The 25,904-nt window shown below is 38.2% G+C and overlaps 3 protein-coding genes across 6 annotated transcripts; 2 read left to right on the forward strand and 1 right to left on the reverse strand.

Moving 5' to 3' along the window:
- The first annotated feature begins 655 nt into the window (after window positions 1–655).
- Window positions 656–1,142, forward strand: LOC113117531 (ribosomal protein 63, mitochondrial). The gene has a single exon (XM_026286262.1). It carries the CDS (start codon window positions 688–690, stop codon window positions 997–999), a length of 312 nt encoding a protein of 103 aa, XP_026142047.1. The 5' UTR covers window positions 656–687; the 3' UTR covers window positions 1,000–1,142.
- Window positions 1,143–1,772: 630 nt separating this feature from the next.
- On the forward strand, window positions 1,773–18,433 carry LOC113117532 (protein FAM149B1-like). 4 transcript variants are annotated; one of them, XM_026286263.1, is made up of 16 exons: window positions 1,773–2,211; window positions 2,492–2,611; window positions 2,759–2,906; window positions 3,035–3,177; window positions 3,916–4,029; window positions 4,120–4,278; window positions 4,367–4,545; window positions 6,159–6,301; window positions 7,438–7,506; window positions 7,929–8,044; window positions 8,833–9,057; window positions 9,148–9,271; window positions 9,905–10,030; window positions 10,137–10,218; window positions 10,311–10,448; window positions 18,142–18,433. In XM_026286263.1, the coding sequence occupies exons 1-16, from the start codon at window positions 2,165–2,167 to the stop codon at window positions 18,294–18,296; spliced, it is 2,088 nt and encodes a 695-aa protein (XP_026142048.1). In that variant the 5' UTR covers window positions 1,773–2,164; the 3' UTR covers window positions 18,297–18,433. The 4 variants fall into 4 exon arrangements, with proteins under 4 accessions (XP_026142048.1, XP_026142050.1, XP_026142049.1 ...); XM_026286265.1 differs by lacking the exon at window positions 18,142–18,433 and adding an exon at window positions 11,557–13,560; XM_026286264.1 differs by lacking the exon at window positions 7,438–7,506.
- On the reverse strand, window positions 15,064–25,326 carry LOC113117533 (protein NDNF-like). Its single transcript, XM_026286268.1, has 4 exons — window positions 24,899–25,326; window positions 20,663–20,858; window positions 18,465–18,589; window positions 15,064–17,120 (listed from the first exon to the last, which is right to left on the reverse strand). Exons 2-4 carry the CDS (start codon window positions 20,827–20,829, stop codon window positions 15,694–15,696), a joined length of 1,719 nt encoding a protein of 572 aa, XP_026142053.1. The 5' UTR covers window positions 20,830–20,858; window positions 24,899–25,326; the 3' UTR covers window positions 15,064–15,693.
- Between the last annotated feature and the right edge of the window lie 578 nt (window positions 25,327–25,904).

Raw genomic sequence — 25,904 nt, forward strand, 5'->3', positions numbered from 1 at the left:
TTTCGTCGTTGTTGTACGAACGGTATTGTTTATTACTCGCCTACAGCCTGCATGCAAGTAAATGATGTGATGTAGGAGACATTCAAACGTGCTAAAAGCGTATTTGAAATTTTTAGATAATAAGATGTATACGATATATAATTATTTGTCTTTCCTTGTTTCCATTTAAAATTCCGTTGATTTGAAATCAGTGCCATTTCAAGTCAAGGTCAGATGGTTCGCTAGACTGTAGAGAGTTAAGATATATATATTATATATATATATATATATATATATATATATATATATATATATATATATATATATATATATATATATATATATATCAAATTTACAGATAATATAGCACTTTTTAATCGAATAAAGACTAGATGTATTGTTTACCAGTTTAAAGACGTGATAATAATGAAGTTCAATCATATCTATTGTTTCTTATGAACTCAAACTCAAAATTCTGGCTGAATAGCCCCAAAAACTGAGCGTTTACTGTACAGTCTTGTATTGTTTACATGAGTATGTCATTTTAAATGCAATTTAACAAAACAAAATTGTTTTAATTAATAATTATTTTTTATCAATAATTTATTATTTTCTCATATTTTCCTCAATTTCTGATGTGAGATTTGTAGCTGAACTTCTTTGTGATTTATTTCAGATTCACTTTTGTAACCCGTCGCTGACTGCAGGATGTTCTTGACTTTGGCGCTTTTGCGGAAGGGAATCCCAGGAAAGCAGTGGATTGGGAAGCACCGTCGACCACGGGTTGTCACTTGGCAGATGAAACGCAATGTTATTAACCGCCTGGAACAGGAAGCAGAGAATGAATACTGGATCAGCCGGCCATTCATGACGCAGGAACAGGAGCAAGGCCATGCAGCACAGAGGCGCGAGTGGATGTGGCAACAAATCAAAGCTACACGACAAGCCAAGTTTCCTGAACACAAATACATTGCAGACCAACTAAACCACCTTAAAATCACCAAGACCTGGCCCATCTAATCAGAACATCAAAAACTGAAGCATCTCAGAGTTTGGAAAAAGGAAATCGATGAAAACCTAGGACTCTTTGTGTTTGATTTGATATTTTCTGCATCATACATTATGTGATTTGTGCTGTGTTTATAAATTACTTCTGATGATCACATTCGACTCTTCTTCTTTTTTAATTCGTAATGTAGTTTTAACTGCAAATTTTATTTTAATATGGTAAATTAAAATCCAAGTAAATTCCAAACAAATCTGTCTGTCAAAAGTAACAGAACGAAGGGAAAAAAAATCTGGGTGAATAAACTGGTCACTCTTTTGATGAGATATTTTCAATAAATCTGATTTCTTATACAATTCATTCATAAATCAGAAAAAAATCTCTCATGAACATGCCACATATTAAAACATTAATGTGTATAAATAAATATTACTAAATATAACCATATTACTAAATATATCCATATTACTAAATAATGGCTGAGTTGTACTGACAAATTTTATGATACTTTTATGATGATATTGCTTTCATTTTGAAGTGTAAAAGACATAATTTAATTATAATTTATACACACACACACACACACACATATATATATAGAGAGAGAGAGAGACTAATATATACTGACATGTTAAGCACAAATAACTATTCTAATGTGTACTCTTATAATTACTCAATATGATATAATATTATAACATAATACTCCCATGCACTAGAGGGCAGTGTACATGTCATGATGGCAAAAACGTTCAAAACTGCATTTCCCACAAATCAGTGGGCGCGAGCACCTTGGTCTCCATGACAGTCTTGCAATTGTTGTTCAGTAGATAATCATGGATGGATGAAGAATACAACTGGCTGCCTCGCCATTAAATCTTTACTAATAAATCAGTCGACGATACGGTGGGATAACCGGATTTTCTTTTATGTTCGCGGACTCTTCACTCTCCTCCAGCCCACACAGGGTTTGATAGATCAGGTTCGGCCCAGCTCAGTGCTGGACACTACACCTTTCTCCTCCCAGCACAGCTGTGATCCAGTGTGTGTGGGTCTGACTGTTTGTGAAGCATGAGAGAGCAGCGGTGGTGCAGCGGGCCGGTCCGGACACAGGAGGCTCGGCCGCTCGGGGTCGGATCACAGGCTTGATGGAGGAGATGCGTCTGTAACCGCTTCAGGAGGATGATTTCCCGCTACAGCCGCCGGCCTGTATCTCACAGCCTGGAGATGTGCGTGTAAATCACACAGACACCATCTCAAGTTTCCTACTTAGACTGCATCATAGCAACCATCATAGATAGAGGGATAGATAGTCAGGTTATCAATCCAGTTAATTGGTAACTAGATAAATAATCAAATAGAAAAATTGCTGAATTGATCCATAGATAGATAGATAAATAAATAGATAGATAGAAGGACATATCTATTGATAGATTGACTGATCGATCAGTATATAGATTTTAGAAGTAGTAAATGCTCTTCTTCTTCTCTCTCGACTGGTTTTGGTAGTCGTGGTTTGTCCCGCAGCTGTCTGGACCAGCATCCTCTCCCAGAAGAGGCAGATGATGGTACTGTGCATCCTTCCAGACTCCTGCACGATCTACAGGAGGACATGTCCTCATACAGCAGGTGAGTGACAGGAACAATGTGTGCCTGAATAGGTTTGTATTAAAGGGACAGGCTTTCATCGCTGTTGTATATCGTATGAATTGTCGCATAATATTCGCTCTTTCCATTCTGACATTTGGATTCATGAAATAATCTCTCTCTTCCTAGGTCTGAGGAGTCCTCTGCGTCATCCGTCAGATCCGGATGTCAGACACTCAGCACAGATGACACAGCTCAGTCTTGGTCTGGTATCCATAGTTACACGGGAACTGGCATCTCTACAGAACACAGCTCTGTCTTCTCGTGGGGCTACGATGTGAGTGAAGACTTGAGGTCTAAGGGGCCGTTCACACAGGATGCTTTCTTGTTATTAACTTTACACAGAGCGTTCAAAATGGGCTGCTGACAAGTTCAAATTCCTTCCTTTCTTTCTTTTCCCTGTAGGAATTTGATAAAGCTGCCTCCAGGCAGGTCCAACAGATGTTTGAAGAGATTGAAGAACTGTTGTATGAGAGGAAGTGTGAAACACAGCTCAAAGGCCTGCAGGAAGAGTGTCAAGACTGGGCTTCGCGATTCCCTCATCTACGGTACGCACTCGCACACATAGACACACTCAGATCTCTGAACATCAGTGACGCCTTCGTAATCTCTGGTTAATTCTAACATTGAAATCAGGATCAGGCATGAAATAGTCTCTTCACAGTCTGAATTGAATTTAACAAATACCATATTTTCCGGACTATATGTCACACTTTTTTTCATAGTTTGGCTGGTCCTGCGACTTCTAGTCAGGTGCGACTTATTTATCAAAATTAATTTGACATGAACCAAGAGAAATGAGCCAAGAGAAAACATTACCTTCTCCAGCCACGAGAGGGCGCTCTATGCTGCTCAGTGCTCCTGTAGTCTACACTGAAAACATAGAGCGCCCTCTCGCGGCTGTAGATGGTATTGTTTTCTCTCTTTTCTTGGTTCTAAATAAATGCGACTTATAGTCCAGTGCGACTTATATATGTTTTTTTCCTCGTCATGACGTATTTTTGAACTGATGCGACTTATACTCAGGTGCGACTTATAGTCCGAAAAATACGGTAGTTACGAGGAAGACCAGCTTCTTCAACTTGCACGTGGTTGTTGAAAGAAAAAATAATTTTGCATGCTAGAATTTCTAGAATTAGCACCCAAAAGCAATATTGGATTTCATTCAGCAAAAACAAAGAAGATTGGTGAATGTTTGATGAAATAACTGTGATTATACGTTTAACTTTTATCATGCAGCCCAGTCTCTGGATATTAATCCTGTTTGGGGCATTTGTGTGTGACAGGATCCTCGGAACACAGCTGGTGTGTCCCACAGATGAAGGATTCCAGTGGTACGCCACACCAGCTCATGCGCCCATGCCCTCCAGTGGTGGCCAGAGCAATGAGAAAACTAATGAGTGAGTCATCTGGGGGATGTTTATGTGTGTGTATGAAATCATTAGTGTTCTATAAAGCCTATTTTTCATGCCACTGTGTGTGTGTGGCAGGTTGTATGTGCAGGGTCGGAGGGCAGTTTTGTGTCAGCCCACTTTGGAGGTGACCCACCCTCATGCCATGCCCAGTAGTAACAATGGAGATGAGTTGCCCAGGGTTATTGAGGCCGAGGGGCTGATAGAAGAGTATCTTGCCTTCGATTGCAGGGATCTGTGAGTTTGTTTGCATGTGACAAATAGGTTTGTTATTAAAAAAATTGTCTGAGATTTTTGTAGATGAATGATATGTGTGTTTATCTAGGGATGAGGAATGGGAACGTGAGTATGTGAACAGACGGCGGAGGCGCTGGCTGCCCCCTGTCTCGCCCTATCGGTGTCGTCGGGAGGCGGTGCTTGATCTGCTGTTTGATGACGTGTGGTGTGAGCTCATTGGCTGGATAGAGGAGCTTGTACGCAGGCATTGGGAGGGTTTTGTGTCAGGTAGGATGAATTTTCAAATACTTATAAATGTGTTTAGCAAATTGGGAACTGGAATGCATAATTACATGCAAGTAGCATACCCTAACCGTATATAGAAAGTACATGTAGTTAATTATTATTACTCAGTACTTAAATATATTTTTACACTGTAATAAGGACACCTTAAAATAAAGTATAACCAAGATTTTACCAAGATATTGTAATTTATTTTTGTATGTTTTGTCAGGATTCTAAGATGAATAGAAAGTTCAAAAGAACAGCTTCTATTTGAAGCTTTTTGATTGTAATACTGTAAAAGTCTTTATTATGACTTTTGGTCAGTTGGTCAATTAAATGGATCAATATTTTAAAAAAGTATATATACTGACCCCAAAATTTTTGAATGTAGGTATGTTTAGCAACATTGAAATAATATGAATGCAGATTTTAATCTGGTTATGGCAGTGAGGTTGATGCAGGGTTAATGCATTTACATTATGCTTACATAATCCAAAAATATTAATTCACATTATTATTATGATGCATTTGACATTGAAAAAAAAAATATTGGTACAGAAACCAAAATAATATATATGTTAGATGGCTTAGTTCATTTAGCAATAGATATTTCCCTCAGTCATTTTCACTCTAATTTATGCACATTAAAATGGATTATACAAGTTTTTGTTACTTTCAATGTACCATAGAGCAAAAAAAAAAAGAACATCTTTAATTTAATAACATTAGAGTTGCCCCATTGCAGTGGCTCAGTACTGTAATAACAAGACGTTCTGCTGTAATAATGCGGTGAACCATTCGTTATATATAAATCTTCAAAATAAAAACTGTGATGAACCTGTTTTCAGAAATATAATTTACGTTTTTTTCGTCTGAAATGTGCAGTGAAAGGGATATTTGCTCTCTTCAAGGTTGAGCAACTGTGCTGTTGTGCGCTCAATCCACTCAGTGTGCTTTATTATCAGCTCGCACACATCAGATATTCAGGCGTGAATATTAAATGTTTAACATTATATGAATACAAATACCTCGTAGACATCAGTTATCAGTGATTCATTTTCTGAATACGGTACTGTTCACTTCACATGTTATGTAGTATTGGAGCGCAGTATCTAGCCCGGTGAATCCCCACTACATTGTATGAAAAATTGTCATTTTAATTAGACAGCTCGCTAAATCATTTAAAGGGATAGCTCACCCAAAAATAAAAATTCTGTCATTAATTACTCACCCTCATGTTGTTCCAAACCCGTAAGACCTTCATTCATCTTCAGAACACAAATGAAGATATTTTTGATGATTCTGAGAGCTCTCTGACCCTCCCATAGACAGCAAGGGAACTACCGCGATCAAGGTCCAGATACGTTGCAAGGACATTGTTGAAATAATCCATGTGACTTCAGTGGTTCAACTAAAATTTTACGAAGCTACAGGAATACTTTTTGTGGGCAACGTTTCATTTTTGTTCCTTGAAGCTCTGGGCAGTGATAAGAGAAATATAGATTTAAGGGGCAATTATTTTTGAAAGCAGCATGTTGTGTTTGGCCGTATCAGGGATTTCAGAGAGCCATGTCAGGGTGAAGAATAATCTCTCTGTAAACTTCTCTGTCCATCAGATGATGAGAAGAATACTGTGGCCCTCAGCCCTGCCTGCCCTGATACCCAGAATCCTTTTCTGCTGCTGTCCAATGTCTCAACAGTGCTTCCTCCGCTGTCACAGACCAGATCACAACAGCTCACAGCCAGCTTGCAGGCTCAGGTTAGTCAAATGCTTGTAGAACAGAAGGGTTCCTACTTTTCCTTCTGCGACAGATGGACAATTGATGGACAGATCGACATTGGTTTCATCTGAAATTCCAGCTCACTGATTACAGATATCTGTAACCCTCCCATCCCCTGCCATCTGCTTGATGATATACTCCAAAATATTTAATTGACAGTATTCCCACGATCTTGGAAAAGTCATTGAGAATCTAAACTAATCTTGACATGTCTGTGGTGAATGGGTAGTTGACATGTAAAGCTTGAGGGAAGTTGCAGTACTGCATCCAAAACTGTTTGACGTTTTATACAATGCATGCAATATTAATTGTGATAACTTGGAATTTGTGTAATTGTAAAAATTAATTTGCCACGCAACAGTACAATTTAAAATCAAGTCATAAAGGGGAAAAATGAATTATGAAAATTAATTCATAATTTCAAAATTATGAAATAACCAAAAGAAACTGCACACGTAATGTCTCTTATGCATTAATAAAATTCTAATTAATAAGTAAACAAAACATGGAAATGTTTTGCATTAAATACTGCCCCAAAAATGTATCTTTTGCTCTAAAATATTAAATTGGCTAGAAATCACATTATAGTTGTAAAATTATTATGCAAAACACTTTATTTAATGAAATTGTCTGAAGCTGTGGGATTTCTGTATATATGCTTAGTCACTGTGGAGAGATCTTCACTGTGTTGTGTCTGTCTTTACACACGTTCATCCTCAAAAATACACACTAATTGCTGTATTTCGCTACTGTCAGCATTGGTCTTTCCAGCTTTTTGCCCAAAACACTTTATTTAATGAAATTGTCTGAAGCTGTGGGATTTCTGTATATATGCTTAGTCACTGTGGAGAGATCTTCACTGTGTTGTGTCTGTCTTTACACACGTTCATCCTCAAAAATACACACTAATTGCTGTATTTCGCTACTGTCAGCATTGGTCTTTCCAGCTTTTTGCCCAGGCTTTTGATTCATTAACTTTTTACCTCCTTTTTTCTGTCTTCTCCTCTGTCCCTGTTTCTGCCTTTCTGTCCAATCATCCATCTGTCACCTGTATTCTTCCTTCCTCTTTCTATACCTCTCTATATCTATCCCTTCCCTTCATTTTTTTCCAAAGAGCTCAAAGTCATGGGGTTCAAAGCACAAGTCAAGACGGAAATCCAAAAAGCAGAGAAAGTCATCGACAGTATGTAACTTTACCCTGATAACAACACTTAAATAGTGAGGGCGAGCATCTGTGGACCAGTTTCTCTCTCTTTCTCCTAATCTTCAACACTCATCTTAGTTTTTTTTCATATACTCGCTGGTCACTTTTTTAACATCCATTTAAACTGCCTGACTTTTCTTTAAGCTTGCTTTCATTTTTTTATTTATAATGCTTGTTTAGTTTTTTTTTTTTTTTTTTACCAGTGTCTTTCTGTCTGTTTTACACATCATTGCATGCTGTACAGATGATGGATGTCAGATGCTGTGAATGCCATCTCCTGTTTTTTTTTTTTTTTAAATCACTGAGATATACAGACTTGTGCATTAAATGACAATAAAATGAAAACATGAATTGGCTTAACTTTTTCTCTTTCCTGCTTCTCTCTGTCTCTGTTTACACAGACCAGTCGAGTACCTGTAGGTGCAACGGTTGCTCATCACAATCTCAATGACCTCATCATGATACATGGCATTCCACTGCAGCAAAGGAACCTGGGAACACTGGACCGAATAGCTCAGTATGAACATTGCAGAAGAAATAAACACAACCTTTACAAATTTTACTGTGTATATTAAGCACTGTAGTTTAGTTTTCTGAATTTGCAGAAATTGGTCCAAACTAGAGTTCAGCTGATGTAGAATTTTACAAGTACACTTAACGAGGTATACTCTTATACTCACCAAAGCTGCATTTCTTTGAACAAAATACATATTTTTTAAATATTTGATTTAAAAACAGGAATGCAATAATATTAGAGGTCGACCAATAGTGGATTTTAGGACAACCTGAAGCATCGTACTTTTTTTCATAGTTTGGCTCGTCCTGCAACTTATAGTCAGGTGCGACTTATTTATCAAAATTAATTTGAAATGAACCAAGAGAAAACATTACCGTCTAAAGCCGCAAGAGGGCGCTCTATGCTGCTCAGTGCTCCTGTAGTCTAAACTGAAAACATAGAGCGCCCTCTCATGGCTGTAGACGGTAATGTTTTCTCTTGGTTCTTGGGTCTAAATAAATGCGACTTATAGTCCAGTGCGACTTACATATGTTTTTTTCCTCGTCATGACCTATTTTTGGACTGATGCGACTTATACTTAGGTGCGACTTATAGTATGAAAAATGTGTTGTCTTAGTGTTGTTTTACAGTACTTAGTCTTTTTATTCATACCACAGAATCTGGCAGAACATCAATTCTTTTTAAATGCTGCCATAGATTAGAGGTGCAAGAAAGCTTTGCATCTCCATGACTTTTTTAAATGAATCGCACATCTTTCAATAATCCTATATTTATTTTTCTGACCATAGGGACTCAGAGGAGAAAGTGTCTCATCGTCCCGGCTCCAGTGTCATTCCTACAAGTAAACCTCGGCCCCGTCGTGCACTGGAACAAAGCACCTCCTCTTTGACCCGCCCCCCTCAGTCTGCACGGCGACGGAACCCACCCCCTCGAACTCTAATGCCATTGTCGTCCAGTGTAACACAGCCCATCACAACTGGCTCCATGGAAGAGGTGGTTAGAGGCACAAGATTGTAAGAGCACCATTCGTTTCAAGTCCTGTATTCTTTGTTTTCTGAAAAGAGGTTCTTTCTTGCAATAGCGTGTGTCCGTGTGTGTTTTAGGACGACCGCCAGTGATCGCTTGGCCTCACCTCCAATGCCTCTCAGTAGAAACACACTCCTCCCTCCCATTGGCACAGGAGACACAGACCACACTTACTCTGGACAGCACTCACGGCCTGTGCAGGTGCTTTTAACACACAACCAGACATTATTCTGTTTAGTAGTTTCATGTGATAGCTAATCAGTATTTTTAGTTTTTAATTAATTGTACAATTCTAAATTGCTAATGTGTATTTCTACTAAAAAGTATTTTGTTTAGAAGTAAAATGTTAAAAAGTAAAACGATTTTCTTGTTTTTGAAAGAAGTCTCTTATCAATAATTCATTTATTTACAAAAACAGTAAAAACTATGAAATGTGAAATATTATTACATTTTAAATGAACTGTATGAATATATTTAAAATGTAATTTATTCCTGTAGTGGCAAAAGCTATATTCAGCACGCATTACTCCAGTCTTAAGTGTCACATGATCATTCAGAAATCATTGTAATATGCTGATTATCCACGTTAAAAACAGCTGTGCTACTTTAATATTTATGTATGTGTGAGTGCACAGGTGTATTTTTTTAATCTATGTATAATAATACATTTAACATATTTATATTGTATGAGTAATGAGAATATGAATTAAATGAAATTTTAATATAAATGTAACTATTATTTTATCAGTTAATGTTTATTTTATTTCAAATAACAAAATAGTTTATTTTTATGGTTTTAGTATTTTTTAACGATGATAACTCACATGTTTGTAGAAGCAAAGAGGTTCGTCGAGTCGTGCGCACAGTGCAGTGACCGACGAGGGGGTCAGTCTGCAGCCCAGAGACAAACTGCACCTGCTGGATGTGTTTTCCAGACCAAACACCACACACACCTTTAGGGTGAATCTCTCCCGCACATGTTTATACATTACATAAACCTCATCCTGACTCTCATCATGTGTTTTGATTTATTTGTGTACTGATCATGGCAAAACGATCTTTGCAGTCAGACACCCCTTATCGCCGTTCATTCACTGGAATAGACAACATGGGTCAAGGACGACCTGGCAGAGCGTCTGTTGGTGTAGGTGGGTGCATACAAACACACATCGGACCTATAGATGAACATTATAATTCTATAAATTGCCCCATTGACTCCTACTTGGGTGTGTGAGTGCAGATTCTCTGGGAATTGGTGTGACTGGAATCAGTTTGGGCATCAGCAGCTCCTCCTTCATAGACTCATTTTCCCATCATCCCCTTGGCCACTTCCCCATGGAGCATGAGGGGGAGCCAGATGCAAAAACTCCGCCCCCAGGTCAGTGAGAATCCGTTTTATCCGCTTTATTGCTTGATTTATTTTAAGGTAAAGAAAAACATAATAGTATTTTGTTATTAGAAACTGTGGGAGATTTGTATTTCTTGAAGGAAACACTAGCAGTAGTTTTTGTTCTATGTAAACATTGTGAATGTGGTTATTAATAGTTAAATCATATCAATGACAATTAAATGTCTGCTTATTATTTTTGTGGGAACTGATTTTTTTTTTTTTTTCAGTCTCCTTGATTTAACAGAACGTTCAAAAGAACAGCATTTATTTAAAACAGGAGCATCTTGTAAGAATGTTACAGTGTTTGCTGTAACTTTTGATCAGTTTAATGCATCCTTGCTAAATAAAAGTATTCATACTGGCCCCAATAAAAACCATACTGACCCTAAACTTTTGAACGATAATGTAAATGCAAGAAAGCAGCCAAATAACAACGTAGCATGCTAATGCTGTCAGTTAGATTTTTAATTATGAATATTTATGAAAACTAATTAGCACAACAGATCTTGAAATCAAGTTTGTTTTAGTAGAATTAATTGCATAAAAATGTGGAAAAGTAAAAAATATAGTATAATATGAATATCAGAAGCTTTGCATGCAATGTAATAAGATTTATATGCTTGGGCTCCTCAAATGTGCCCTTTCTTAGTACTTTATATTTATGAATATTACATATTTTTTTTACTTTAAGAATAATGATGAAAGAAAGATATGTAGAAAGGAAGTCATTTATTATTCTGATTTATTAGCAATTTATTATTTAACGTCTATGATTAATCATTAAGTACCATGCTCTAACTAAAATGAGTGCTAAAAGTCTAAACTTTTTCTTAAGATGAAACTTCCTAAACCTTACACCGATCTCACAGGAAATATTCCCTACAGACGTGTGCAGTACATTTGCACTACAAATACCTGTCCCTGAGTTTGCATTTAGAAACTCATCTTGAAAATATAAGATACTGACATGACTGGATTTAGCATAAAATGTAAAACACATTTGGTGAGAAAGCAACCACAAAGAATATAAAATGACCTTTAAATGCATGAACCTAGTGTTCACACTTTGTCTCTCTCTCTATCACTACACACCTAGTGTCTGTTCCAGCACGTTCCCACAACAGAGGCGGTTCGACGGCACGCAGTAGCAGACCAGGGCTTTAACACACACACACTCACACACACACACACACACACACACACACACACAATCTCCATCACCTTGAACCAAACTCACCTCAGCACTGACGCGACCTTTCTTCAGTACTGACAGATGCTTTATACGTCTGCTGGACTTTTTTTTTGTATGACACGCCGTTTGGGGCTTGGACTTTATTTATGACCACTGTTGTTATTATTAGTAATATTGTTATTCATGTTGCTGTTTTGAAATTTTTCTAAAACCCTATTTTTGTATATTGGACTATTCAGCTTCATACAGCTGCCAAATACATCTGTAGATGTACTGTACTGTACATGCTGTACTGTATGGAGTAACTACTTTTGGTTTTCCCTAAAGATGGCTCTATGAAGCCATGAAGATGGTTTCTATGCAGGTTCATTCAAGCAGGGTCTTTTAAATTGCCTGAATGTTGCTGCATCGGAGTGCTCAGGACCCTGTTGGATCGTGGAGCCTGCTATAGAATATTATAATATCTATATCCTAGATGGATGTTCCATTGTGATGCAATTCCAATAATCTCATCCACTATCATGGACAATAGGTGTGTAAGAATGCTTTTAATTAAGATTATGAAGAGTCCAACGGGATGTTACCCTTTGTCTCATGATTCCGTGATCATGTGATGTTCAAGAACATTATAACATTCAAACTGACTCTAAGGTCTTAATCAGTGTAGAACCACTTTGAGCCTGTTTTTCAGAGGGAAACACTAATACACTGAAATTCTGGAAGCACACCTGCAATACGAGAGCGGGCCGGTACAATAGTACAGCCTGCATAATGACGGATGAAAAGAGGATTTAAAGTTTCAGGTTTCTTATTTAAAAACCATTTGTTATTCAGAAAATAAGCCTTTGAGTCCCGTGAGCCATACAGGACTTGGCGAGCGACGGACAGGATGGTGTTTATTAATTATTACGTGTATAAATAGAAACGCACACAAAGACTGCTGAGTTCAGGGTTTGTTCAAATAAGCGTACTGTAAAAAATCTTCTCTCTTTTTGTCAGCTTATAGTGGATTTTACAGGAATATTATAGGGAAATCTTTCATTTAGCGTTTTAAATGGCCATTTGGTTCTTTTGGTGCCAGGAAATCCTTAAATATTTAACACTGAGTGGTAAAGCACATTTTTGACGTACCGTTTTACTGGCAGATATTGAATGTGGCTCTTACAGGTTTGTAATGTTTGTGTGGCAGCTTCACTGTAACAGCATTTATGGAAATCGTACCGACTCTAACTGAAAATTTGTATTTCTCAATTTGATTAACGTGTTCTCAGTGAGTATTGCTTTTAATCAACTTTTTTTTTATATCTGGAGAGTAACTAAGTTCTAAGCATGTATTATGAGTGTACAGGCCATCATAATGTTTGATGATCAGAGAGATGGATTCCTCTAGAGCCATACAGGAGGGATGTCACGGGAAGACGTCTCTTCATACCCCAGCCTAACGCCTCCGCCTCTAAGACAGATCCAGCTATTCTTCACTCAGCTCGGCAAGGACAATCTAGAGTTGCAGAAGTTGTAGCCATATTTGACTTCTAGAGTTTCTTTGTCATTCGACAGAGATTTCTAGAGTTCCAGTAGACATTCTGCTGTCTGACAACAGAGTTTCATTGCTGCTGATTTCATTGCAGCCATGGCACCTGGATCAACAGACCACGCTGGTCTTTTAAACACGGATGCAGATCTTGTGCAAGCGGATGTGTTTGGTGTTTGGTTTATCTGCTCTAGGTCTGGTGGAGATGACAATGCTGGATGGGAGTGTGTGTGTGTGTGTGTGTGTGTGTGTGTGTGTGGAGGTGACAGCTCTTGGCAGGTGTAGCACTGCTGTATCTAAGATTCCCCCTATATGTTTACCTCTGTAACTTAAATGAGAATGGCAATTGAACAATAAAGCTAATTATTTGAATAATATGGTGTTTTTCTGTTGGTCTTTTTTATGTTACATTTATGTGGTTGTATCTCAGTAACTATACAGCTCTAAATCAGCTTCAGTTTTTTTGTTGTAAGTTTGTTTCAAATACCTACTTCAAAACCGCCTGAAATTAGAATAACATTAGTGATTCTATTATTTACAGATTTTTGCTATAGCTGTTGTACAAAAAAGTTAACTTTAAAACCACAATTGCCTATATTATAAATGTAAACAATTAATCAATTATATATATAAAAAAAACAAGGTTTTGATGATTATTCTGATTATTTTTGGTTTGGTTTATATTTTTGCTAAACAACAGTAAGTTAACAGTGCATTTTTGCAGTTTTGCCCTTTAAAGGTGCTGTAGGGAACTTTTGTAAAAATATATATTTTTATATTTTTTTACATATTTATTAAACCTGTCATGTCCTGACAGTAGAATATGAGACAGATAATCTGTGAAAAAAATCAAGCTCCTCTGGCTCCTCCCAGTGGTCCTATTGCCATTTGCAGGAATACCATCGCTCCCGGTAAAAAAACAACCAATCAGAGCTGTGGTCCGTAACTTTGTTTGTGTTCAAAATGTAGAAAAATGTATATAATAAGCGAGTACACCATGAATCCATTTTCCAAACCGTGTTTTTTTGCGTGTCCTGAATCACTAGGGTGCACCTATAATAAGTGTTTATATTCGGACTATTTTAGATTGCTTTGGGGGTACCGCGGCGGAGTAGCCCAGCACCTTTGTGATTCTTCATAGACATAAACAGAGAGAAGTAGTTCCGGCTACGATGTTCTTCCGCAAGACGCAAGCTACCGCAGCTTTAAGAGAAAATCTATGAAAATTATGAAAGTACAAAATAACTGTTATGCAATTGCACACCCATTGCACACACATGGTATTAATAAATAAAACTTGTTTCAGTCGACTTAAAGAGATAGTTTACCAAAAAAAAAAAAAAAAAAATCTCTTACACCATCCTCATCAAACATTAAATAATTATTTTTCTCTTTTGTAGAATGCAAAGAATTTTGAATTAACTAGCCAACGTTCAGAATATGATGGCTCATAACGATCTAACCTGTAGAATGCCACTAAACAATTATCTTTAGTTATTCAAAATTATAGTCTACACTGTTTTTGGGACATCCAGCAACCGTTCAGGGTTTGTCCCTCATTTGGCCGGCAGAGGGAGACCTTGGACCACTTTTGATGTCTGTGGGACTGCAGCATCCAAAGTTCATGTAAATATTTTAAATATTTATTAAGAGCTCACAATGTCTGTTTGTTATTTGTATAATCAGTATTATTAATACTAACAGTCTTCCTGTCACAGTGGTAAAATTTGTGTACCTGTTTGCTACTATTAACATCTCCACACTGAATCCCTTTCACATGTATAACCTAAATTCAGTCCGTTTTATATTCAGGAACACGAACAGCCATTACCCTTGATGAATGTCAAAGCGTGAAACATCTACAGATCATTTTCATGTCTGGTTGGTAACTGTGTTTTATTAGTACGCAGAAGCGCAGAAAAACAATCACATCACAGACAACGAAGCGAACTGCTAGCTCGTTTTTCCCTGCTGCATGCTTTAGCAGAGCATAATCAACACACTGACTTCACACGACTCTTTCGCTCTCTTTCGGCCCTCCCTCGCTTGGTGTCTTTCTCTGATATTGGTGGCAGATTGAGAGATCTGATACAGCTCTGGTTAGCACTGGTGGTGCGCAAAGCCCTCCGGCTGTTTCTCTTGCATATTTTGGCACAGTCCTCTTTTGTGGAAGAGACAAGAGAGTTTCTGTCATTCAGACACTCAGTATTGTATAATTAATAACATAGACGGCATCACACACAACAACAACAACACAAACATTAATAGGGGAGTATTGTAAAGTAAGTTTTTGCTGGTGTGAGCTTGGTCTCACCTCTCTTGGTATTTTGTGTGTCTGTGTGTTGGCGTAATTATGTGTGTTTGTATCTTTCACTGGTCACGTTCGACCTCCACTGCACCAGATCAAGGCCCCCCATAGTTCCCTCTCTGGCCTTACAATGGTTTCCCTGTGGTGTAATGTCTCTCCATTGAGTCCTTCTCCACTGAGAGCAAGATTCTGAGATGTCCACTCAGCATTCACTTCTGGTTCTCACAGTCTTGCTGTGGTACTTAATTGGAAGTCCCCAGCGTCTCATAAGATAAACGTCGAACACATATAGCATCCCCGGTTCCAGTTCACCGATCACCGCTGTCGTGACCGCCCGACGTGGGTTCAACTCCTGGAAATACTTACAGAGGACTCTCTCGTTTGCTGGACGGGATTCTGGGTCGATGCAACGGTCCGTCGAGGTGTGCTTGCTGCCAAGTGGGATCTGCCTCCGATAAACGCAATAGAGACTCCGCTCTTCGGTCCCAATCCAGGCCAGAGTGACAGAGTTGCATGTCCTCAACTTGTTGAAAGACTTAATCTGTAGTGTGGCGGGAAATACGGGCACGGCTCGGCGGTGGTACGCTGATGACGCTTGCATTTTGAGACAGAACTTGGACTTGCTGGAATCGCCTTTAGGGATCGTCGATGAGGAAGCTGGAGCCAAGGCCTGGAGCTGGATGAGGTATGACGGGGCACCGTGCAACCATATCTGAGCAAGCTGATGTCCCACCTCTTGAGACGTCAAAGTCCTTGCTTTACTGGAGACGGTGACCTTGACTTTACTAGTGTTGTTGCAGGTCTGCAAGGTAAGGAGGCCATTTTGCTGCCACCCACGGGGTTTAAATCGGAACTGATCCCCCTGGAGACTGCTTGCGTCCCCGCTCAGGGTGACCCATTTGACCTGGCTTTCCCGTAAGGATGTGACAGCAGGACGAGCCTCCTCGTGCGTGCGGGCGAAAGTGCCAGTGTAGGCCACACTCGTGCCGTTAACCCTGTCCACTACGAAGACGTCAAAATAGTACTGCTTATCCGGAAGCAGGTCTGAAACCGTGCACACGCTTTCGATGTCCCTGCACACACATCCAGGGTCCTCAAACTTGTCAGTCGTGGAAGATTCACGATTCTCGAGGGCATCCGGCTGCCGCCACCACCAGTCTTTAAGTGATGCCCACACAATCTCCTTGCTTTGTTTGTCTCTCCTCTGTCTCTTCTTCACACTTTGTATCTCCTTTCGGATTCCCTCACGAGCAGCGCAAAGACTTCTATAGTTGTGTTTGTGGTTGACTAAGACGCAATATTCGTGATGTGGCCGGTGACCATCTTTAACAACAACGGAGGAACTCGGAGCCCAGTTTAAGGTGACACTGGTCATGCCTACCCCAAGCGTGTGCACTCTGGGGTCCGACGGCAGCTCGGGGAAAGCCCCCGAGGGACCAGGACCTTCGTGGAGGTACGCCGACACCTGCGTGTCCTGTTGGTTTGATTTCAGCCGCAGGATGTAGATGGACGCCGCAGTGTAGGCAGGACCGGTGTAGGTGTCAACAGCATTGCCGGTGTAGGTGTAAATCCTAACCTCTCTTCCAGAACCTCTCCACCAAACCTCTGGCATGCTCTTCTTTGAGCTCCCTGCAGAAGCGAAGCATTTCAGATCAAGATCAAGCATATTCAAAAGACGACTCTAATCAAAAGAGAGCTACAGACATTTGGGCGGCATGCACGGATAAGCCTGTTTTTCATGCAAACCATCATTACTTTTGTCGGCACACTTTTAGAGGGAACGTTTGGTAATCAAAGTGAATAATTTAAAGGTGTAGATGGGGACCCCTGAGTTCACAGTCTAAATGATTTATATGTCACTTTATGACTTTATAATGCTGCTTTGCCTGCCAGACTAACTCTTCATTTCAGAACATGCGCATGATTATGAAAGTGCAGAAATGTAGTCACCATAAAATGCATGCAAAATCAAATGATCAGGATTATTCTGGTACTGTGAGACACATGATGCAGATGTGTCTTCCAAATATTAATGAACATACTAATAGGCGTATTAAAAAAAACAAAGCATTTATCTGTCTAGAATTATGAATTAAAAATATGAATTTATAATGTCAGTTGGTAACACTTTACATTAAGGTTTAATTTGTTAACATTAGTTAATGCATTAGGTATTGTCAACTAGGGTTTATTCATATTGATTGTTAATTTTACATATATAATATACATACATTTTTAACATTTATGTAGCATGCACACATTTTAGGTAACAATGAACAGTATATTTATAATAAAAATTAAATGAATAGTTCACCCAAAAACTTTAACTTAATATACTCTCATGTAATTTTAATACTGTACGACTTTCTTCTTAATATTTTATGTAATGTTCCACAGAAAAAAAAGACAAGATGATGAGCAGATGATAATAGAATTTTCATTAAGACTAATAAATGCTATATATTTTTTTTCTTTGTAAGCTCACAGTACCTAATTCATAAACTAATGTTAACAAACAAAGTAACAAAGTGTTACTAAAAATTTAAATTAGAAACAGGCGTCAGTGTTTATCCACCCAGACTTCGCTTGCATATGTTGCATCTCTTTGTTTCTGTTTGAAAATGTTTTTCTTTCTTGTCTTCTCTGTCAGGGAAACAGCCTGGAGATTTGGAGATGGATAAGAGGAGAATCTTCTGTCCACAGAGGCCCTTAAGCACCACAACAGCAGTTTTACACCTGCTAATTAAATCAGTGAGCCTCAAGCAACTGCTTCGCTGCTTCATTAAAGCCTCTGAAGGGATGTAACCCGTCCGCCCTTTGGATATAAAATCCCTGAGTTGTCTGTTAGTCGTGGTTAGGTCTATGCCAGCGCTCCTCAAACACAAGCACACGTACGTGTTTGTTTGCATGCACAAATATACCTTGAAGCTGACACAAGTCCATGAATAAGCATACATACGCAAACAAACTCACAGTGTGCTTTCTTAGGCGGTTTATCCTTCAGGGTCCGAACAGCCAAGCTCCATTCGATAGGCACTGCACAGGGGCTCACGGTAACGGACAGCAAATCGGCTTTCTTCTTTAGCGTGAAATACAGTCTGAAACACAGATCAGAATCTGTATGTATTAGACCGGTTGTGACCAGTCTTGAAGAAAACTTTTTAAGACTAGTCTAAGCAGTTTACGCAACTGTCCCTTTGTATCTCACAATGGCCTATTTTATTTTTTACTCTAAAGCAGAAATAGACTTTCCTAAAAGACCCTCTGTTGAAATTAAGCTGCAAAAATATTGTTACAAAACTGACATCAGAATATTGAATAAATGCCTATTCGGTGTTCGGAAACTTGAACTCAGTCATATTATTTTTTCTAAACACCATAGTAAAAATAAGAGTAAAATATAGGAATGTCCGACCAACCTTGTGCTGTGTTCCTTGTTCTGAATCATTCAGAAGGATCTCAACATTAGAAATAAGTGGTTCAAGTTCAAAAAAGTCATTGTTCATTTCAGTACGAACTTTACAGTTTGGCATGTAAATTGTAACTGCCAGTAAATACACTTGTGAAAAGAAGGCTGTTACTCCTTATGTGAAGAGAGCATTTATTTTAAAGGAATAGTTTGGCAAAAATGTTTTTGTCCATACAATGGAATTCAACGGTCACAAAAAGTGTTTGGTTACCAGCATTCATCAAAATATCTTCTTTTGTGTTCCACAGAAGAAAGAAATGCATACAAGTTTAGAACGACGTGTGTGAGAAAATTATCATTATCATTAGATCAGACTATCCCTTGAACTATAAGCATCAGAGAGAGGGTAAAAAAAAAACTGTTCAATGTTTTGGAACAAAACAATGTACTAATATTATTTAAAAATGACAAAAAATTTATTTAAAAAAAAAAAAAAAAAACTCAATGCTACATTCTAAAAAATGCTGGGTTGTTTCAACCCAAATTTGGGTCAAATATGGACTAACCCAACTTTTTGGTTAAAATTTTTATTAAAAAATTTAAACCCAACAGCTGGGTTAGTCCATATTTGACCCAAAGTTGGGTTGAAGCAACCCAGCATTTTTTATAGTGTACAAAGTGTATGACATGAAGTCTTTAAATAACATGCCGCAGAGCTTCCTTTGGGACTGTTTGACTGCTGTTGTTTGCACAAGTTGATCTGCTAATGAAGGTGAGGAGAAACAAAAGCAATGACTCCAGAATGACTGATCTCTGATAAGCTTCTATCGATCCATCACCGTCGTTTAGATATGCATCTTCACAAACCCTAATGTTTACAGATCACAGCTGATGCCAGGTGCAGCATCACTGTAGTGTGCTCCGTTCAGGCAGGAAACACATTCACTCTCCCTCCGTGAATAACATCACACTGGGCAGAATCTGGTGAACCTCCCTCGGTGCATTCTGGTAACACCAGCCATTTGGCAACAGCCACTTCCTCTGACCTTGAAACCCTGCCTTCAGTCAATGGTTTTCTGCATCTTCAACGGCTCATTATACTACTGCTATGGAAATAGTCAGACATTAGATTTAAGAGTCTGCGTTTGTTTAATGTGATTTGGATCTCTTATTTGCATGCCCCTGGCACACCGGCTTAGCACATTATCATAATATTGATTTCATTCTTGTGGTAATCAGGTTTAACTTTGACCTTGACAACAAAACAAAGGGTCATAGTTTAAGTTTGAGGGATTACTTGCAAGTAGATTTCAGGTGTGTCCATTCCTAACCCTTTTAATGCAATTTTTAGTAAGAGTTTTGTGTGGAAGGCACAGTAACACTCTTTTAATAGATTAATTAATTTGATTTATGATCAGCAGCTCCTGCCCGGCGGCTGTGCATTCAAACTCATTCTGTTCTTCTCTCTCTTTCTCTCGTTCTCGCGCTCAGTCTGAAGCCTGACACCACCTCTGTTACGGGTGAGGGAGCAGTTCTCACTGTGATTCTCACTGGCTAGTGTTGCTAATGGAAAACCAAAGCTGCAATTTTAGCTGCTTGAATTCAATGGGGTTGATAGAGAGGAAACTGGGAAATCTGTGGCATGATTTTAAGACCATTAACAAGAATCAAACCGAAAGGAGGAAATAATTGACCCATAATTCTCACTGACCAAATTCTTTATTGTCTTTTTTAGCCTGTGTGTGTCTAGTGTGTCTTTTACCTGCGAGTGCGTCCTTTAGGCAGATGTACTGGTGTGACCCTGTTTTCACTCAGCCATGTTGTGGGGTGTAATGTCACTTCATTTTCAGGTGCCAGGCCATGGATAGTGCCGGTACCGGGACCAAAAAATAGGGCCATGGCCAGGCAGAGATACCAGGAGAGAGCCATCCTCTTCCAACACAGTCACTCACACTTGCCTGGAGAACAGAGAATTTAAACAAGAGGTAAGAGCTTTTATAAGGTCTTTTTTTTTTTTTTTTTTTTTTTTTTTTACAATTTGATAGAATATCTGTTTAACTTTATAGAGCTACTGCCATTAGTTCTCTTTTCTTAAAGACACTAGCTGTATCTGAATTAACATACTTATAGTATGTACTACAGTATGTACTAAATATGATAAAGAACTTTAAGGACCTGTATACTTGAGGTATGAGTTCTGAGCATAGGTAATATTGCATTGTCCTTTGACCTTTATCTTTTTGACTTTTGACCCATGACATACTAACAACAGAAAAAAAATGCAAAACTGAGGTGTAATTTTTTGAGAGTGAAAAATAATAATTTACCTATAGACACAGTTACACAAGTCCAATTAAACATTTTTTTTTTTTTTTTTACAAAATACTGTTTATATTCATCAATAGTAATTCACTTAATGGGAAAAAAAAGCTTAAAATGTTTTTGGTATAGCACTTGAAACAAGACATCTGTCTCACAGTTGTTTGCCATTCTTGTTTTTAACATTTAGAAACTGATGGTCCACTGGTTGCACACTTCACAGTCTGAGCAGATGCAGTTTGTCGTTCAGATATTGTTCGCCTACCACTGTTCAACTCATTTGACACTTCCATTTGCATACTATTTATTACAGAAAAACGCATAAGCGTACAGACTGTAGTGAAAAGTCGATTTACCGTATCTTGTCAGTCAATCCATCTATTTAGATTACAAACGGCTCATGCTTTAGCTTATGAAAGCTCCAAGACAAATGAGGACATCTGGAGGTTTCAAAAGAGCTGATAATTCAGCAGAATTTTGACTTTATCTCATTTCACAAAGCGTTGATCCATCATACTTGAAACATCTGCCTTGTCCTTGATGTGAAAGTTGGAGATAAACTGCCAACTTTAAATTAAAATTAAGATTAAAATCTTCTAAAACCTGTCAAAATTCAACTCTTGACGGCTGAAACTCACATTCTAGGGCTAAATGCTGGGAAGATCTGCACTGGGGGCTGATGCGTTAGATGACAGTGCTGTTATTTATCTCCCAAGGTGCTGACAAACTCACTTGTGTTTCTATCGACATTCAGCACAAAGGTTATTCATTACGGCTGACAAGCGAAGAACAGAGCTATCAGTCAATCAGTTGATTCTCACACTCCATCTGCTGTGAGGGCACGATGAGAAAGAGAGAGAGAGAGAAAGAGAGAGAGAGAGAGAGAGAGACTCATCCCAGCTGATGATTCATTGATAGCAGGAAACATTTGCCTTTATTCAGAGAGAATTATTTATATGAGCAAAGAAAATTTGCTATCTGCTAACACTCAGTGCTCTCTGCTTTGACACTCCACACAGAGACGAGAGCGGCACTTCAGCGATGCCTGGCAAACACTCAACTTGAATCTATGTCTCTATTTTTAACCGGCGACATCAAATTGGTTTACCGTGGAAATATAATTCAACTCCACTCATTATGTACGAACAGCAGGCTGCTTTGGTTGTATAAAGATCCATCGACAAAAAGAACAAACCCGACCAAAACAGCACCTGGAGGTAATCTGAACACCGCAGAGCGGCGTCTGTGGGGGAGAGTTGAGGAAGTTTGAAACTCTCAGATGTTCAATCGGTGTTTATCTGCAGCTGATGGGCCCAGTGATGTGAGTTCACGTCCCCGGGGAGAGAGAGGCTGCGATCAAAGCCGTCGTGCTGAAAAGTGTCCCCATAACAACACGCATGGTTGTCACTGGGGAAACGTTGCCCTGTAGATCGGATAACAGGCGGTGGAGTAGAGCCGCATCACCCAAACTCTGCTCTGATTATGACTGCTGAACAGGCCCTCATTAGTAACAGACAAGAAGAAGGATGGAGGGAGTGGGAAAGAAGGATGCAAGGAAAGTGTGAAGGGAGGAGAGAGAGAGAGAGCGAGAGCGAGCTGGGAGTGGGAAAATGTCCAGGAAGATGAAGAGAGGGATTAAGAAAGGTGAAAAAAAGACAGTGGAGGTGAGAAAGAGAGGATCGGAAGGGGGAAAAATGAGGTAAAAGGGAGAGTGAAGCAGGGAGGAGCCGAACAAGGGCGTAAGAGGTGAGAGAGAAAGACGGGAGGAGGAAGGGATGGAAGGAAGTGTAGAAAGAAAAATGGAAGACAAAATTGACACGTCCACATGAATGCGTGAAGAAGAGCTGGATAGATAGAGAGTCGTAAAACCGACGAGTTGGTGAATCCAATGTTAGTGTTAAATTTCCTCCTAAAAACAAATGAGATATTAAGAAAAATGTTGCATTAAGATTATTATTTTTTATTTTTTTTGCATTTGTATCATTTTTGCGTTGTAAAATTCATTTTTCTTCCAAAATTCTCATTATCGTAATGCAATAATAATAATATATACTAATTTAAAGTTTTTATATATTTTACATAATTTTAACATTTATTTATATCATTAAAATACTTAGGGCTATTGGAAAGTATTTACACTCAATGGTAATGTAGAAATGTAGACAAATGTTTGTAGAAAAACAATTGTAGTAATGAGAAATGAGAATAATGGGAGTGGGGTGCCTAGACACATCATGGTAATGAGGATGTGAGGGGAATGTGCTGAATTAAAAATAATTTAATAATGCAAAAATATGAATATTGTCCTGAATAGGCTGAATTCTTAATGATTCTGAATTCAAAGTATAATTTCTGATGTTTTTCCTTTTGATTCCCCAATAATTTTCTAGTACATGTTCAGTAAATCTCACCCCAATTTGATTTCTCTCTTTATCTCTCAACCTCTGTTTACTGTGTTTGGTGAGCTCGTATTACTGTACACACTCTCTCTCTCAGCACTGATTTGTTGGAGAGCTTGTTGATGGCGTTGGTGGCTGTGGTGTCATGTGACACATGCTCTTTGCAGGGGTCCTGACTGCTCCCAGGGGAGCCAGATATAAAGAAAGAGAAAGAAAAGGGAGAGAGGTGGAAAAGAGAGAAGGAAAGACAGAAAAGGACTCCAAACTTGAATGGTATAGAATGAAAACTGAGAACTTATGCAAAGATGTGGGCCGTAGGGGAGTACATAGACAGAGATGGGCTGAGACGGAAAGAAAAGGTTCAGTGAAAGACTGAGGGAGATTGTGGACGGAGCAGAAATATATTTTGGTCATGAACTCACAATCTAATTGTGGACTTCAACAAGTCAAGGAACACTAATTACTTTGTCTTTCTTTCCTTGCTTTCACTGTCTAGCTCTCAAAATTGAATTGAATTCAATCTTGGCCATGCAGCTTCAATGCTAGCACAGCATTATTGTACTCGTATTTACAGAGGATATGCTATCATAAAATTTAACAAAATTGAACTTTTTATATTTTTATACAGTTTTTGATTTCATATTATGATTATATTTTTAATTCAAAACAATTTTATATTATGTATAATATAAATATTATTATATTTTTAATCAAAATGTAATGTTATCAGATTTATTGACGTATTTTCTATTACATTTTAACATTTTCTATTATTTTATATTTTTTAAAGTAAGATTTCAATGTTATCAGACATATGCAATAATAACAAAAATACATTTAAAGACAAAACAAAACTCTCTCTTTTCCTAATACACTATTTTTATTTTCAGATATTCAGTTTCATCTGCACTATGAGGAGTTTGTGAGGCTTGTTCTGGATTTCCCTGAAACTGAACCACCATCCCAAACCACAGACCATCTCACTGCTGCACTTATGGTCTATTTAGTGGTCAAAGAGACACGAGTAAAGACACACGCATATAGAAAGAGGGGATGATCCCAGTCTCATATAACAAAGTGATTGGTCAAAGAAAATAGAGATTGAAGAAAAAGGTCTGTTATATCACTGAAACATTTATAATTCTTGCATTCAAAATGTACTTGTTGTTTTCACAGAGGATTGAACCCATGACTTTAACGTTGCTAGCACCATGCTCTCTACTAGTTGAGTCCCTGACATGTAATCAGAGACACACAAACAAGCAATCACATGTACTTACCTCAGCCAGTGCTCAGGACGTTCCCTCTGAAGAAAGAAGGCAGGAGAGGTGAAGAAGAGCAGAAGTAAATGGGTCTGATGTCTTCTGCACTGGTGCTCAGAGTCACAGAAACTCTCCTGTCCTGCTGGAGTCCTGAGGATAGTGGGAAAGAAAGAAGAAAAAAAAGAAAAGCTCCCTCCCACCCTTCTCCTCTCCTCTTTCTCCCTTATCCACTCTCTTCTCTCGTTTCCTCTCCTTTTCTCTCCTCTCTTCTCTTCTCTCCCCCCGACCCAGATCGGTGCAGTCTGATAACTGAGGCGTGCTAGTCAAACAGACACATGCGCATGTGGACTGTGTGTATGTGTGAGAGAGAGAAGAGATAGATGATGGATAGAAGGATGGAGAAAGTGTCTTGGTGAGTGCTGTCGTTGGAAGAGGGGTGGTAGTGTGTGTGTTTGTGTGTGTGTGTGTGTGTGTGTGTGTATGGGGAGTAATTGCAGAGAGAATTGGGGAGGGTGTTTGGAGATGTGTGTGTGTGTGTGTGTGTGTGTTTGAAGATTAAATAGGGATGTGTTAATTACATTTGGGGACCCACACCAAAAATAATTTCCATTAATTCTCATAGAAACTCAAACCATAAACATCTTCATTACAAACAGTAAAATAATTAATATCCTTTTAGTTATTTTAATTTGCCAGAATGCAGAAAAATAACTTATATATAAGTTAAATCATATTTTAAATTAAATTAAATTAAAGTTATTTTTCATGTCAATAAAAATTTAAATCAGCTTTATTAATCCTGCAATTAGCAGGCTTTAGTAAAACACACATACACATTAAAAACATGTCTTAATAAATTAAATTCTTAAAAAAAAAAAAATGGTGTTTAAAAAAACTTGGTGTTTAAAAAAGTCCTTATTAGCTGTTTCACTTATATGCAAATTTAATATATAAATATATATTTTATATATATAGAAAAAGTTGTTTTAATATGTTTGTATATGCAATAAATTTTTAAATGCAT

This window comes from Carassius auratus, chromosome 17 (genome assembly GCF_003368295.1).
Source record: "Carassius auratus strain Wakin chromosome 17, ASM336829v1, whole genome shotgun sequence".
NCBI lineage: Eukaryota > Metazoa > Chordata > Actinopteri > Cypriniformes > Cyprinidae > Carassius > Carassius auratus.

Bases quoted from the DNA above. Each gene is read 5' to 3' on its own strand.
- LOC113117531 (XM_026286262.1), top strand. From the start codon at position 688: ATGTTCTTGACTTTGGCGCTTTTGCGGAAGGGAATCCCAGGAAAGCAG.
- LOC113117532 (XM_026286263.1), top strand. From the start codon at position 2,165: ATGATTTCCCGCTACAGCCGCCGGCCTGTATCTCACAGCCTGGAGAT. The intron at 2,212-2,491 runs GTGCGTGTAAAT...TGGTTTTGGTAG, and splicing joins GTATCTCACAGCCTGGAGAT to TCGTGGTTTGTCCCGCAGCT. The intron at 10,449-18,141 runs GTCAGTGAGAAT...CTTCTCTGTCAG, and splicing joins TGCAAAAACTCCGCCCCCAG to GGAAACAGCCTGGAGATTTG.
- LOC113117533 (XM_026286268.1), bottom strand. From the start codon at position 20,829: ATGGCTCTCTCCTGGTATCTCTGCCTGGCCATGGCCCTATTTTTTGGT. The intron at 18,590-20,662 runs GTAAAAGACACA...TCTGTGTTTCAG, and splicing joins CCTAAAGGACGCACTCGCAG to ACTGTATTTCACGCTAAAGA. The intron at 17,121-18,464 runs GTGAGTTTGTTT...TCGCTTCTGCAG, and splicing joins ACCGCCTAAGAAAGCACACT to GGAGCTCAAAGAAGAGCATG.